The sequence below is a fragment of the Oryctolagus cuniculus genome, chromosome 10 (genome assembly GCF_051225735.1).
Source record: "Oryctolagus cuniculus isolate XC-2025 breed Fujian yellow rabbit chromosome 10, ASM5122573v1, whole genome shotgun sequence".
NCBI classification, from domain to species: domain Eukaryota; kingdom Metazoa; phylum Chordata; class Mammalia; order Lagomorpha; family Leporidae; genus Oryctolagus; species Oryctolagus cuniculus.
Genome location: NC_142876.1, coordinates 94,018,789 through 94,034,143, shown reverse-complemented (window position 1 = coordinate 94,034,143; position 15,355 = coordinate 94,018,789). Strand labels below are relative to the sequence as shown.

Sequence of the window (15,355 nt, the reverse complement as noted above, 5' to 3'; positions counted from 1 at the left end):
TTTGTAGCCCACTCCTCAGAACATTTTGTTCTACCCTCCAGTCGCTCAGTGCTTCCCCTGACTCTACCACTGGTTCTAAGGTTTTAAACTAGATGGAATGACTCGACTCCCAAATTACCCATCAATATTCCCACTTTTTTTTTTTTAAAGATTTATTTATTTGAAAGGCATTGCAACAGAGAAAGTCAGAGATCTTCCACCTGCTGGTTCATTCACCGAATGGCAACAACAGCCAGCTCTGAGCCAGGCTGAAGCCAGGAGCCAGGAATGCCACCCTGGTCTCCCACATGGATGGCTGTGGCCCAAGTGCTTGGGCCATCTTCTGCTGCCTTCTCAGGTGCATTAGCAAGAAGTGAGATTAGAAGTGCAGCAGCCAGTGCTGGAACTGCACTCTGTTATGGGATGCCGACATTGCAAGTGGCAGCTCGACCCACTGTGCTTCAACAATGGCTCCCAATATACCCACATCTTGAATTTAGTTCATCTCAGCTAGATGTTAAGAAGGAAATAATGTAATTATCTGTTCAAGTGAGTCCTAATAAGGAATAATTCATTAGGTAACATCCAGATTGATTTACACCATGTATTATATTCTTTAAAAAAAAAAAAAAGAGTTGTTATTGATTGACTTGAAAGGCAGAGCAGCACAGAGGGAAAGATAGAGGTCTTCCAGCTACTGGTTCACTCCCCATAGAGCTGCAACAGCCAGGTCTGGGCCAGGCCGAAGCCAGGGGCCAGCATCCTGGTCTCCCATGTGTGTGGCAGAGGCCCAAGTATTGGATCATCTTTTGCTGCCTTCCCAGGTACATTAGCAGGTAGTTGGGCAGGAAGCAAAACAGCTAACACTCAAACCATCACTCTAATACGGGATGCCAGTGTCACAAGCACTGGCTTAACCACAGAGCCTCGGTGCCACATTGCCACAACGCCAGCCCCCATTCATTGTATTCTTAACAGGGGCATGAATTACCTAGAATTTCAGACTGATGGAGTCTTTCAGAGGACACTTGGCAATGGGTGGTTTCCAGGCTTTCTAGATGCTTCTGGAAATAGTGTCTCTTGTTATCCTCAGCTGGAACCTGGGATGCCACATTTTTTAAAATACAAGGTTATCTGGGGAAGGGACATGGTCGTGGCCTCTCTGGGGCCGAGTTCTCCGACGTGTGGTTTGAGGATTCTCTGCTTCAGACTCAGCTGGAGAGGCGCTGAGCCCCACCTTCAGTGCAGGACAGCCAAGTCTGCCTGTGGGGCTCAGGAATCTGGACTGGAACAGCCTCCCCAGATGATTTTTATGTGTGCAGCCTCCCTAGATGATTTTATGGAAACCACTGACCTTGGGGGATAATTTTTTAAAGGAAAGCACCAGCATCATTTGGGTTATTGGATTCTTTCCTACTACAAGCCACAGACCAGAACTTCAAGGAGTACCATGTAAAAACCTAATTATAAGAAGACCAAATATAATTTTAGGAGACTAATAATTAACAAATCTATTTACTAGCTTGTATGTCCTTTTGTTGTAAATTATACGTGTGAAACGTCGGAAAGAAGTCTTGGGTGGATGTTGTTTAATCCTGACTTGCCTGCCATAAAATTAACCAGCTGCCCACAGTTTTTACTGTGCTACCCACACACAAGTCTCCAGTAACCCCTAAGGCATTTTTTGAACAAGCTTCATTTTCTGCATAAAAGGAAATGGGCTTAAAATGAACTCAGTTTGGTCAACTGTACAAAACTAAAGCTGATTAAACTTAAAACTGGTTATCAAAGAAGATGGGAAATTCTGCAGCTTTGGAGATGTCTTGTTTTAAGATTTATTTATTTATTTGAAAGTTGGGGTTAACACAGAGAGAGAAAGAGAGGCAGAGAGAGAGAGGTCTTCCATCTGCCGATTCATTCCCCAGTTGGTCACAACGGCCGGCCGGAGCTGCGCCGATCCGAAGCCAGGAGCCAGGAGCCAGGAGCCAGGAGCCTCCTCCGGGTCTTCCTTGTGGGTGCAGGGGCCCAAGGACATGGGCCATCCTCTACCGCTTTCCCAGGCCATAGTAGAGAGCTGGATCAGAAGTGCGGGACTCGAACCTGCACCCATATGGGATGCCAACACCGCAGGCAGTGGCTTTACCTGCTACACCACAGCACTGTCCCCTGGAGATGTTTTAAAACAGGAAATAGGACCAAATTTTTGAATGAGCAAGGTGTAGAGTGGCCTAAGGCGAGAGGATCCAATTTGAGGCATTTTATAACTCTTTCTAGTTTTATAATTTTATAATTCAACTTAACCACCTTTCCATCCAATTGAATGTTAATCTTTGTTTTGTTTTTTAACCAGTTGAGTCTGGCAACAATTCCTTGCCTTTCTCAGAACGTAATAGCCTATTGGGAGTTCTGTACAAAAACACAACTTAGATGTGCACACCATACAAAGAAGGAAACCATTTAACTGGATGAGAGATCACACCCAGATATTTCAGATACCTAACAGAAGTTTTCCTTGGAATTATTTGGTTTGGCCAAGAGAATTGTGTAACTCCCCTTCAGTTACACTATTTAACTCTTTTGTCTTATACTTTGTTTTCACTTGCTACTTATTTCTTATCAGGAGTCACTACCTTCTCCCATTTAAATCATAACATCTTTTTTCCTCTTTTTTTTCTTTAAAGATTTATTTATTTGAAAGGAAGACATCAGAGAGAGAGAGAGGAAGAGAGTGCTCTTCTGTCCTCTGGTTCACTCTCCAAATGGCTGCAAGAATTCAGGCTGGGCCAGGCTGAAGCTGGGAGCCAGGAACCCCATCCAGGTCTCCCACATGAGTAGCAGGGGCCCAAGAAATAGAACCATCTTACACTGGCTTCCAGGAGCATTAGTGGGGAATTGGATAGGCAGTGGAGCAGCAGAGACTCAAACTGGTGTTTAGATACTGGATGCTGGCTTTGCAAGCAGAGGCTTAACCTGCTGTGCCACAATGCCAGCCCCATCATGATTCTTTAGAGCACCATGATCTCTTGAAGGAAAGACAAAATTATGTTTTAAAAACCTGGGGCCAGCACTGTGGCGTAATGGGTAAAGCCATCGCCTGCAGTGCTGGTTCCAGTCCAGGCTGCCCCAGTTTTGATCCAGCTCTCTGCTATGGCCTGGGAAAGCAGTGGAAGATAGCCCAACTCCTTGGGCTCCTGCACTCATGTGGGATACCCAGAATAAGCTTCTGGGTCCTGGCTTTGGATCGGCCCAGTGCCAGCCATTACAGCCATTTGAGGAGTAAATCAGCGGATGGCAGACACTTCCCCACCACCTCTGCCTCTCCATACCTCTGCCTTTCAAATAAATAAAATCTTGAAAGAAACCACAAAAATAAAAAAAAAACAAACTTTACCATCCAGCCTAAGAAGTTAAGATGGCCATTTGGAATGTCTGCATCCCATATCAGAGTGCCTAGGTTTCAGTCCTGGCTCTGCTTCCAATTCTAGCTTCCTGCTAATGTGCACCTTGGGAGGCAGCAGTAACGGCTCAAGTATGTGGGTCCCTGCCCTCCATGTGGGATGATGGAGTGCCTAGGCTTCAGCTTCTGCTTGGCCTAGCCCTGGCCAATGCAGGCTTTTGGGGAGTGAACCAGTTAATGGGAAATCTCTGTGTGTCTCTCTCCCTCTGTCCTTCAAAACAAAAACTTTTAAAAAGAGAGAGATCAGAAGAAACCCTAGTATTTTAGTTAAAAATATGTAACTTCTGGGGCTGGCGCTGTGGTGCAGCGGTTTAAAGCCCTGGCCTGCAGCACTGGCAACCCATATGGGGGCAGGTTTGAGTCTCAGCTGCTCCACTTTTGATACAGCTCCCTGCTAACGGGCCTAGGAAAACAGCAGAGAATGGCCTAAGTGCTTGGACTCCTGTACCTATGGGGGAGACCTGGTAGAAATTCCTGGCTCCTGGCTTTGGCTCGGCCCAGCCCTGGCCGTTGCGGCCATTTGGTGAGTGAACCAGTGGATGGAAGACCTCTCTCTGTATCTGTAACTCTTTCAAATAAATAAAATAAATCTTTAAAGAAAATGTAACTTCCATCCTCATTACAGCATATGTGTTTCAATCTATCTGTGGCATCGGGCGGCGATTCATCCTTACTCAGCATCTTTTTTATTTCTTAAATGAAAACGGGATGGATTGGTGGGACAAATGGCTAGTTTATTTTGCCATTTTCTCTTTACACTGAAGAAAGCATCACTGCTAACTCTACAGAAAAATGGAGGTGGGGGAAGACGGACCGGGGAGGCAGGGAGAGACGGGGTCTCAGGCTTCACTCGCTCCAATCCCCGACTCGATGCTTCGCTTTACTGTAAAAGAAGCGATGTGAACCCGCTTTCCAATGTTTTTTTGATCGAACAGAAATGCTAATCAGTTATCAACATAAGCAAGCAGCATGGCCTCATATTTAAAGGGTGTTTTCCTTTGTGATGTAAAAGAATGGCAGGTCAGTTCTTCCTTCGTGGGTAGGTAAGGGCTGCCGAACTGGCAACAGTCATGGGTTTTTTCTTGTTGTTGCTGGTGGTGGGTCTGTGTTTTTTAAACTCAATAAACTATTACCAAGCGCCCGGAAGGCGCATTTCGATCCCGCAAATTTAGCAGAAGCTCCAGTTAATGACGGAACTTCGGATCTCACAGACATCCGTTTTGCTGGATGCTTCAGGCAGGTCTGGGAAGGTTATAATTTGAGGAAACTGAGGAAAGGCGCCAGCGGTAGGGGTTTTTCCAAGGTCGCTGACGAAATACATTGCCGGAGAAGTAAGACTGCCCCAAATTCCCCAGTGTGATGCTCCCTCGAGGTTCCGGTAACTCGCGCTGCAAGCCGTGGCGGGGGACGGGCTCTGCCGATTTGCATCCAAACGCCCGAACGCTACACGGGATCGCCCAGCCGAGACAGGGCCGCCTCCGCCACCAGCGAGGCCAGGGTTCGCAGAGCAGTTTTTCTCGCTAGAGGAACCTCTCCCGGTCAGCTCCAGCGCTGACGGGCGTGGCCTCGAGCCAATGGGAGCCCCTGGAGGCGGGGCGAGCAGGCCGGGGGGCGGGATTTCCCGCGCGGCAGCTCGGCGCCTGGCGAGGGCGGCGCGGGCGGCGTCGGCGTCGGCGGCGGCAGAGCCTGCGAGAGGGAGGGCGGGCCGCGGTCAGCTGCTGCAGGCGGGCGGGCGCGGGGAGCTGTGGGCGGCCGCTGCGTCTCCTGCCACCGCCCTCCCTTCGCCACGATGCCGGGGATCGACAAGCTGCCCATTGAGGAGACGCTGGAGGACAGCCCGCAGGTGAGGCGCGGGCGGCGGCGGGCCATGCAGGCGAGCCGGGCGGGAGGACCACAGGCCTGCGGTTGCCGCCGGTGCCCGCCCGGGCCCAGGTAGGGCCGCCGCCCAGGTATCCCCCGCCCGCGGACTCGGGCCGCGCCCGGAGCATTCGAAGCCGGGCCCGCTTCCCGAGGCCCTCGTGGGCCCGCGCTGCAGGGCCGAGGGCCGCGGGCGGGGACCGAGCCGGCCGCCGCCGCCGCCGCCTGTCGTGGGCCTGGCAGTCACGTCCGCGCGCGGGTCTCCTCTGTGTTGGATGGAAAGTGCCTGTTTTGTTGTTTTTGTTTTTAATCGCTGCGATGGGAGGTGCTAGCTCCCCCACCCCGGAATTTTCGGAGGAAAGGCAGGAAAGGGAGCCAACCTGGTAGTCTTGTTCGGCGGCCGCAGCGGCTCGGCGAGCTGGGGAGGCGAGGAAAGGAGGGCTGTGTGTCCCGGAGCCCGTCCCCGCTCTCCGCGCCCGCGGTGCTCGCGTCGGGGCCGGGCCCGGCCGCTGTCACAGCCCGAGCGGTGCGCGGCGAGCGAGGGACGGCGCCTTCGCGGCTGGCCGGCCGCCGCGCCGCTCGCTGCAGACTTGGCTCCAGTAATAAACTCATCAAAATAAGAGCCCGGTGTTGTGTGTGTGGTGCGTTGGGGGGTGATGCTGCTTTGACGGCTGGCGATTCTGACCGCTTTTTGGGAAATGTAACCCAGGAATGGAATCAGCTGTTTCAGGAAAGATGTTGGCGGGAGGGGAGTAGGGGCTGTAACTTAGCTTCGGAGAAACCTGATTCCCAAGCCTGCCTTTTATACCAATAAGCAGTTGAAGACATACTGCTAGATACCACTCGGAAACGTCTCTGAAGCTTTGTGTATTTCGAAATAAAATGCACGTATTCCACGTGTCTACGATTTGATAGGGCTCCCTCAAAAGAAAGCACAGGCTGGATCATGCCCCCTTTCCTGGGTACCTCCTCTGCCTTGGATTTTGTGCCAGTTTGAGTTGCCAGGTTGAAATTGGGCTCTGATTGTAGAACTGATTTGTACTTGTTACATTCTGAAAGTTATCTTCCCAGGCCAGTAGGTGCCGGCTGGTAATGCTCTTTTATCAGCCTAGACTAACCGAAAGAGACACCCGCATTTTGGTTTATCTTGACTCCCAGTTCAGATTTCTCTTAATGACTCCTGTAGTACAGAGTTAGAAACTGTCTTGTTTCAGGTGGTTTGTGGGAGGTTTTGGCCAGGTGCGCTTTGTCATTTTGCTTTTTTGTTCTGTAAGTTGCTGCAGGTTGCCTTACCTTCTGTGTTTTGTAGCCCAGAGAGAGACCACAGCTCAGAATGGGTTGCACTGTGCTCCAGCCACGAGTTTTGAGGCACAAATGATTTTTTTTTTTTTTTTTTTTGACAGGCAGAGTGGACAGTGAGAGAGAGAGACAGGTCTTCCTTTTCCGTTGGTTCACCCTACAATGGCCGCTGCGGCTGGCATGCTGTGGCCACCGCACTGCACTGATCCGAAGCCAGGAGCCAGGTGCTTCTCCTGGTCTCCCATGCGGGTGCAGGGCCCAAGGGCCTGGGCCATCCTCCACTCCCTTCGCGGGCCACAGCAGAGAGCTGGCTGCCTGGAAGAGGAGCAACCGGGACAGAATCTGGCGCCCCAACCGGGACTAGAACCTGGTGTGCCGGCGCCGCAGGCAGAGGATTAGCCTAGTGAGCCGCGGCACCGGCCACAAATGATCTCTTGACTCATCTGATTCATGTCTTGAGTTTTTCACATAGTTTACAATTTGAAAATGAGTTCTTTGTATCAGTTGTGTAGTAGTTTTTAAAATGAAATAGCTACATTGATACTTTAATATCCAGAAGCAGCACATTTGAACTGGGTAATATTTGGGAAAATTGGTTGGAAAAGCTGGGGTTTAAGGAGGAAACGGAAAGCACCTGGAGGTAATTCCCAGGGAGAACCTGTAGTTGGGCTAGAAAGCCCTGGGTGTGGAATTGAGGAGCTAAGGGTTTGTCTACCACTTGGTACTTTCTGCTCGAGGGCAAGTCACTCAAATTCTCTGAGCCTCAGTGAGTGTTTGAATTTTTCACCCTGATTATTAAAAGATAATGGTGGCTTGCTTCAGAAAAACTGGAAGATGCAGGAGAAAATGCACATTCACAATTGACCTGCCAAGCCCTAGCAGCAGACCCTATTAACAGTTGGCTTTATTCTAGTCTTTTTTATTTCAACATGTTTTAGTGTAATTGAAATTATATTGTGTTCAGTTATTTTTGTTCTTTCAGCGTAACAAATTAGCTCACATATCTTCACATTACTATATTCTGAAAGAAAAAAGTCTGAGGACAGCACCTTTCCTTAATTGACTGAACAGTTGACCTGTTGGCATTTTAGAGTTATCCCAAAATTTAGCTTTTCTGAAGAGGGCTAAATAATGCTTTTGAGCATAACTTTTTGTTCTCAGTTTAGACTATTTTATCTAGGAAAGAATCCAAGAAGTGGAGTAACAAAGAATATTAACATTTTTAAAGCTCCTGGTATAGATAAGTTTTTTTATTGGATCGTTAATCCTAATGAAAAGTGGCCTGCCAGTTGCTGTGTGAAAACAGCGTGGGAGTCATGGACAACTATCCTGAATTACTGTTACCTTTAGTAGTTTTTGCTTTATAGTAACTAGGTATTAAAATAGGGTGAATCTACAAGTTCAAATGCAGCTGATTAAACATAAGCATCTTTAAAATTATCTTGCCCATACCACACTGTTCTGCAAGAGGTCGTCTGTTGAGACAGAAAATCTTAAGCCTGCACTAGGTGACTTGACCATGTTTATAAATCATTTTGAAAATGAGACAAAAAATAAAACATGCTAAGAAGAGGTATGACTTCTAAAAATTATTGATTTTGGCAGCCTGCATTGTGGTGTTAGGAACTGTGATGCTGGGAACCCATATGGGCTCTGGTTTGTGCCCCACCTGCTCCACTTGTGAGCCAGCTCCCTGCTAATGGCCTGGGAAAAGTAGTGGAAGATGGCCTATGTGTTTGGGCCCCTGCCACCCACTTGGGAGAGCTGGATGAAGCTCTGTTGGCCTGGCTGTTGTGGCCATCTGGGGAGTGAACCCAGCGATGGAAGATATGTCTCTCCCTCTCTCTCAGATTTTTGAATAAATTTTTAAACAATTATTGATTTCCTGTATACATACTTAATGATTGATCCATGATATAGAATGGTGAAGACAAACCTCAATCTCAAGTGAGGATTTCTTTGTTTGCATAATGTGAAATACCCATAGAATGTAAGATACACTTTTTTAATTCCATGTTTTAACATCAGATTCCCCTGGCAGTTGTAATGTATTTGACCTTGCCTACAGATGAACAAACTTGTTTGTTTCTCCTAGTGGCATACTGTCCAAGTGCAGCCTCTTAGTAAAGTTAGCAAATCAGTTTAACAGTCATTTGAGGAAGGAAAGGTTGTTACTGGAAAACCTTTTTCTGCTTGGTGGAAGTGAGAGTCTGTCTTGGAAGATGATACTAGGAACAAAGGTGGAGAAGGTCTAAGAAATACTTGTCACATCCCTCAAATTCATGGAACACAGAATAACATGTAAGATAACATGAATAACATGTGTGAGAAAACAAGAATATTGATGACTTTGGAGTAAAAAATGGTTCATAAGAGTTGAACTCTGGGAGCCGCGCTGTGGCATAGCGGGTAAAGCCCACCACTGTAGTGCCACATTCCATATGGGCGCTGGGAAAGGACTGGAAGACAGCACCACCTCTGGAGAAGGGAAGGCAAGTCCCTCTGCTTTCCAGCACTACGCTCCGTCTGGAAAAACCCAAGGTCAGTCTTTGACCAAAGTCCCTCTTTCCCCAACTTGGGATGACATACTTTTTTTTGTTTGTTTGTTTTTGACAGGCAGAGTGGACAGTGAGAGAGACAGAGAGAAAGGTCTTCCTTTGCCATTGGTTGACCCTCCAATGGCCGCTGCAGCCGGCGCGCTGCGGCCGGCGCACCGCGCTGATCCGAAGGCAGGAGCCAGGTGCTTCTCCTGGTCTCCCATAGGGTGCAGGGCCTAAGGACTTGAGCCATCCTCCACTGCACTCCTGGGCCATAGCAGAGAGCTGACCTGGAAGAGGGGCAACCGGGACAGAATCCAGCGCCCCAACTGGGACTAGAACCCGGTGTGCTGGCGCCGCAAGGCCGAGGATTAGCCTATTGAGCCGCGGCACTGGCCTTGGGATGACTTACTATTACTCCTTAGGCAAAACATATCACTGGGCCCAGTGTGCGTATAGCACAGAGCCAAGGCTCCATACTATCACAGTACTCATGACTGGAGGGTAGGCCATCCAGTGCCATAGCCCCTGGCTATGGGTGCCTATTGAAACAATTAAGTTTGGGCAGGCGCTGTGGCATAGTAGGTTAGGCCTCCACCTGCGGCGCCAGCATCCCATATATGTGCTAGTTCAAGTCCCAGCTGCTCCACTTCCGATCCAGCTCTCTGCTATGGCCTGGGAAAGCAGAAGATGACCCACGTCCTTGGGCTCTTGGACCCACTTGGGAGACCCAAAAGAAGCTCCTGGCTTTTGCCTTCGGATTGGCACAGCTCTGGCCGATGTGGTCAATTAGGAAGTGAATGAGTGGATGGAAGACTTTCTTTCTCTCTTTCTCTTTACCTCTCATTCTCTGTTTAACTGTTTTTTGTTGTTGTTTGTTTGTTTGTTTAACAGGCAGAGTGGACAGTGAGAGAGAGAGACAGAGAGAAAGGTCTTCCTTTTGCCGTTGGTTCACCCTCCAATGGCCGCCACCGCCAGTGCGCTGTGGCCGGCGCACCGCGCTGATCCGAAGGCAGGAGCCAGGTGCTTCTCCTGGTCTCCCATGGGGTGCAGGGCCCAAGCACTTGGGCCATCCTCCACTGCACTCCCTGGCTACAGCAGAGAGCTGGCCTGGAAGAGGGGCAACTGGGACAGAATCTGGCGCCCTGACCAGGACTAGAACCCCGTGTGCCAGCGCCACTAGGTGGAGGATTAGCCTATTGAGCCAAGGCGCTGACCTGTTTCAAATAAATAAATAAACTGTTTCAAATAAATAAATAAATCTTAAAAAAAAAAAAAAAAAAAGGAGTTGAACCCTGGGGGCCAGTGCTGTGGTATGGTAGGTTAAGCCTCCGCCTGTGGTGCTGACATTCCATGTGATCACTGGTTTGAGTCTGGGCTGCTCCACTTCTGATCCAGCTCCCTGCTAATGGCCTGGAAAAGCAGCAGAAGATGGCCCAAGTGCTTGGTCACCTGCACCCATGTAGGAGACCCAGAAGAACCTCCTGGCTTCAGATCAGCCCATCTCCAGCAGTTGGGGCCATTTGGGAAGTGTACCAGTAGATGGAAGACCTCTCTCCTTCTCTGTAACTGTCTCTCAAATAAATTAAAAAAAAACAAAAAAAAAAAAGTTGAACTCTGGATGTGAAGAAATTTGGAGCATATATTGAATTTATGCTGTTCATATTTTTTTTAAAGATTTATTTCTTTATTTGAAAGTTACAGAGTGAACTGGAACACAGAGATCAATCTTCCATCCACTGGTTCACTCCCCAAATGGTCACTCTTCAGAGGTTCAATTCCTTTAAACAAGGAGCCAAGAACTTCTTCTAGGTCTCCCTAGAAGACTCCCCAGATGGCCACAATGGCCAGGGCTGGGCCAGGCTGAAGCCAGGAGCCAGGAGCTTCATCTGTGTCTCCCATGTGAGTGCAGGTACCCAAGCATTTGGGCCATCTTCTGCTGCTTTTCCCAGGCCACTAGTAGGGAGCTGGATTGGAAGTGGAGCAGCTGGGACTCAAACCGGTGCCCATATTGGATGCCAGCATTGTAGGTGGTGGGTTTACCTGTGGTGCCATGGCAGGGCCTCTGTATTTTCATTACGTTTACACTAGACCCTTAAGTGCTAAAATTTTGTCTGAAGGTCTCTTTCCATAAATATTAAGTAAAAATACAAGATGTAAAAAAACCTTAAATTATAGCTCAACCGCCAGCATTATTTTGTTTTGATACTATATAATTTGCATCTTGAAATGGATGTCTTAATAGGTTTAAAAAAATGGTACCAAAAAATGGTACCATATTGATTCTGTTTTTTTAAACTGCTCACTTTATTTTTTTTTTATTTGAAAGGCAGTTACAGAGAGGTAGAGGCAGAGAGAGACGGATCAGTCTTCCATCTGCTGGTTCTGTCTCCAGATGGCCACAGTGCCATGGCTGGAGCTGTGCCAATCTGAAGCCAGGAGTTCTTCCAGGTTTCCCACATTTATACAGGGGCCCAAGGACTTGGACCATCTTCTACTGCCAGGCCATAGTAGAGAGCTGGATCGGAAGTAGAGCATCCAGGGCTTGAACAGGCACCCATATGGGAAGCTGGCACTGCAGGTGGCAGCTTTCTCACTATATCACAGTGCCAAACCCAATAAACTGCTTACTTTAAACAAGTAGTAATTATACTTGATATTATTAGTTTTAAATAGGGAATCTGTTTCATCCTTGTTTTGATATAATAAATGAATTTGAATTTAATTATACCACAGATTTTTCTTTTTTTAAAGAATTTATTCTCTGAAAGAGTCAGAGAAGAGAAGTAGAGACAGAGAGAGAGAGAGAGACAGAGATGTCTTCCATCTGCTGGTTTGCTCCCCAGATGGCCGCAACAGCCAGAGCCGAGCCGATCCAAAGCCAGGAGTCAGGAGCTTCTTTTGGGTTTCCTGTGTGGGTGCAGGGGCCCAAGCACTTTGGCCATCCTGCACTGCTTTCCCAGGCACATTAGCAGGGAGCTGGAAGGGAAGTAGAGCTGCCAGGTCTTGAACCAGTACCCATAACCCACTGCACTACAGTGCTGGTCCCCACCACAATTCCAACATAAGTGTAAATCTTGAATTGGGGATTACCCATTTTTGGCAGAAAAAGTAAAGTTAAGGGGTAGACTTTTTTCTTTTGTAATCAATTTATTTTTTTAAGATTTTATTCATTTATTTTAAAGTCAATTAGAGATAGAGATTGATCTTTCATCCACTGATTCACTCCTCAGATAACCTCAATGGCCAGGGCTGGGCCAGGCCTAAGTGAGGAGCTTCATGTAGGTCTCCCACACAGGTGGCAGGGACCCAAACAGGCCATCCTCTGCTGCTTTTCCTATTAGCAGGGAGCTGGATGGCAAGTGGAGCAGCTGGGAGGTGAACCAGCGCCCATATGGGATGCTTGTGTCACAGGTGGTGGCTTTACCTCTATACCACAATGCCAGCTTCAGATTTTTCTTAAGAAGGGCATTAATCTGTAAGATTTCCTGATGCTTTTCCTTTTTACATCCCCCCCCCCCCCCCCCCGCCGATTTATTTATTTATTTGAAAGGCAGAGTTACAGAGAGGCAGAGGCAGAGAGAGAAATCAGTCCTCCATCCATGGGTTCATTCCCCGAATGGCTGCATTGGCCAGAGCTGCACCGATCTGAAGCCAGGAGCTGCTTCTGGGTCTTCCACGTGGGCGCAGGGGCCCCAGTGCCTGGGCCATCTTCTACTGCTTTTATAGGCTATACCAGAGAGCTGGATTTGAAGAGGAGCAGCCAGGACTAGAACTGGTGGCCATATGTGAGAATTACTCTGTGCCACAGCTATGGCCCTACCTTTTCACATCTTAAAATAGCACTGTAGGGATTGGGGTGCAGCACAAGAGTGAGAGATTTTATCCATTCCAAATCTCAGAGCCCTGGAGAAGTAGATCACTTGAGAATGTGGTCTTCATATACTGGATAATCTTGTGCCCTTTTTCTCCTTTACACTGGAACTGAACATAGGAAGCCATAGCCAAGTTGAATTTTAGAATAAAAATACAAGGTCATCTTTTAGATTTTAAGCTTCAGTTATCAGTAGCTGTTGGTATTTCTATTCTTCTCATGCCTCTGGGATATAGAATGGTAAGCAAACCTTGCCTTTGATAGGCAAGTTTGCTTTGATAATTTTTGTTGACATTCTTAATGTTTACTTGCTGGTAAGATTTTTCCTCTTAAAGATAATTTTACATGCTCATAATAATAAAAAGCCAACCAACATAGAAATGTATAAAAAAAGGAAAAAAAAACCCTTCAGATTCTGTACTCAGGAAAACATAGTTGACATTTTATAGACTGAAGAGTTGGCCACATTGGGGAGGAAGTACTGCATTATTAATTTATTAGGACTGGAAAAGATTTGGCACTACTAGAAGAGACCATGGAACAAGAAAAACGATCATCCTAAATTAATCCTGTAATGTCTAAATATTTACACATGGAATATGGTTGATTTAGCTTTGAATGTTTCTTTTGATATGTTCTTAGTTTATAGAATTTTTAATTTGTAAAAAATACACCTGTGTTCCTTGTAAAGTTTAATTACAGGATTTTTTTTTTAGGATAATTTATTTATTTGAAAGGTATAGTTACATAGAAGGAGAGATGGAGAGAGAGATCTTCCATCCTGTGATTTGCTTCCCAAATGGCTGCAATAGCCAGGGCTGGGCCAGGCTGAAGCCCGGAGCTTCATCCAAATCTCCCACAAGTGTGGCAGGGGCTTCTGCTGTTTTCTCAGTAGCATTAACAGGGAGCCGGATCAGAAGTGGAGCAGCCAGGACTCCAAGTGGTGCCCACATGGGATGCTGGTGTCAGACAGGATTTTTAATTCATAAAAATTTACCTTGTGGTTCCTTCTAAAGTTTGTGTGATATGGTTGGAAAATACCTCTACTTTAATGATGTGAAACTGAGAATAAAAATCCCTGATTACTTGGTGTTTTCAAAAGAAAGAAAATGGATTAAAATTCAGAATTACTAGAGCTCTCATATTTTAGAATTTTTTCTTTGTTTAGAAAAAATATTTTCCATCTGATTTATATAATGATTAGTATAAACTTATTGCTTTTATTTTAAACAGACAAGGTCATTACTGGGTGTATTTGAAGAAGATGCTACAGCTATTTCCAATTACATGAACCAATTGTATCAAGCTATGCATCGGATTTATGATGCACAGGTAAAAAGCTAAGAGCTAACTCAGTACTTTAAAATACTTGTTTTTCATTTTATTTGAAAAGCAGACAGTGAGAGAGTTTCCATCTGCTAGTTCACTCTCCAAATTCATGCTGCAGCCAAGGCTGGGCCAGGCTGAATCCAGGAGCCTGGAACTCAATCTAATTCTCCCAGGTGGGTGACAGAAACCCAAGTATTTGAGCCATCATTTGCTGATTGCCAGGGCATGCATCAGCAGAAAGCTGGAGCTGGTTATTGAACCTGAGCACTGTGATAAGGCTTCTGTCATCTTAACTGCCAGGTCTGCCCCATGACTAAACATTTAGTCTTGTGTTACAGAACTTATCTTTCAATCACTAGTGTGTAATTTATAGTGCTATAAAAATGAGGGAAGATACAGCATCTCCCCCTTCTCCCCGGACATAGTAAGGGCTTTATAATTGAACCCTGTTGATAGTGATCTTTGCTTAAGATTTGACTGAGAATCCCATATTATCACTAGTAATTTTTCCCTAATGATGCTTTTGATCTTTCAGAACATTTTGCCTTTTGAAGTAGAGGATTTAAAAGGGGTTAGTCCTTACGTAGTTCGAAGAAGATAATAAAAATTAGATGTAGTTCTAGGTCACAAGGAGGTGAACTTTAGGATTTTTGTAAAGCAGGAATAAAATTTAAGGCCTATAACTTAATAGCAACTTGAATTCTATAATATGTTTTCTTTAGGATTAATCAAATTTCATTTTTTCTCTTTTTTCTGATTTCTAGATTCACATTTTCATTATGTACTTAGAAGCTTCTGTGATAGCTGTTTGTTTTTTCCTTGTGATAGGTGTTCCAAGATTTTATTTCTGACCACAGATAATTCAGTTAATATGTAAAAGAAATGTTCTTTTGTCACTATAGTCATCACTGAAAAATAATTTGAATTAAGAATGATCTTTCATGTTGTGTTGCTATGAAATACTGCTAAGTTAATCAAATATTGGTTTCATGTTTTGAAATGCTTATCAGACATAGTCTAGTG

The 15,355-nt window shown here is 46.2% G+C and overlaps 2 protein-coding genes across 4 annotated transcripts in view; one reads left to right on the top strand and one right to left on the bottom strand.

Annotated features, from left to right (window-relative positions):
• Positions 1 to 1,790: 1,790 nt before the first annotated feature.
• LOC149124342 (uncharacterized) lies at positions 1,791 to 14,239 on the bottom strand. Of its 3 annotated transcripts, none has more exons than XR_016214771.1 (2): positions 5,674 to 14,239; positions 1,791 to 2,145 (listed from the first exon to the last, which is right to left on the bottom strand). XR_016214771.1 is itself a non-coding variant. In XM_089306049.1 (2 exons), the coding sequence occupies exons 1-2, from the start codon at positions 5,903 to 5,905 to the stop codon at positions 4,605 to 4,607; spliced, it is 750 nt and encodes a 249-aa protein (XP_089162175.1). In that variant the 5' UTR covers positions 5,906 to 14,239; the 3' UTR covers positions 4,150 to 4,604. The 3 variants fall into 3 exon arrangements, 1 of the variants encoding a protein (XP_089162175.1); XM_089306049.1 differs by lacking the exon at positions 1,791 to 2,145 and adding an exon at positions 4,150 to 5,122; XR_016214772.1 differs by lacking the exon at positions 1,791 to 2,145 and adding an exon at positions 5,375 to 5,559.
• Positions 5,069 to 15,355, top strand: part of APPL1 (adaptor protein, phosphotyrosine interacting with PH domain and leucine zipper 1) — a 46,109-nt gene continuing 35,822 nt past the window's right edge. The window contains exons 1-2 of the mRNA XM_051852269.3: positions 5,069 to 5,279; positions 14,237 to 14,335. Of these exons, the coding sequence (XP_051708229.1) occupies positions 5,226 to 5,279; positions 14,237 to 14,335 (153 nt within the window). The 5' untranslated portion in view covers positions 5,069 to 5,225. The remainder of the gene's footprint in view (positions 5,280 to 14,236; positions 14,336 to 15,355) is intronic.

Excerpts from the sequence above, each read along its gene's own strand:
- LOC149124342 (XM_089306049.1), bottom strand. The coding sequence starts at position 5,905 with ATGAGTTTATTACTGGAGCCAAGTCTGCAGCGAGCGGCGCGGCGGCCG. Across the intron at positions 5,123-5,673 it reads CCGCCGAACAAGACTACCAG|GCTCTGCCGCCGCCGACGCC; the intron begins GTTGGCTCCCTT and ends TCCCTCTCGCAG.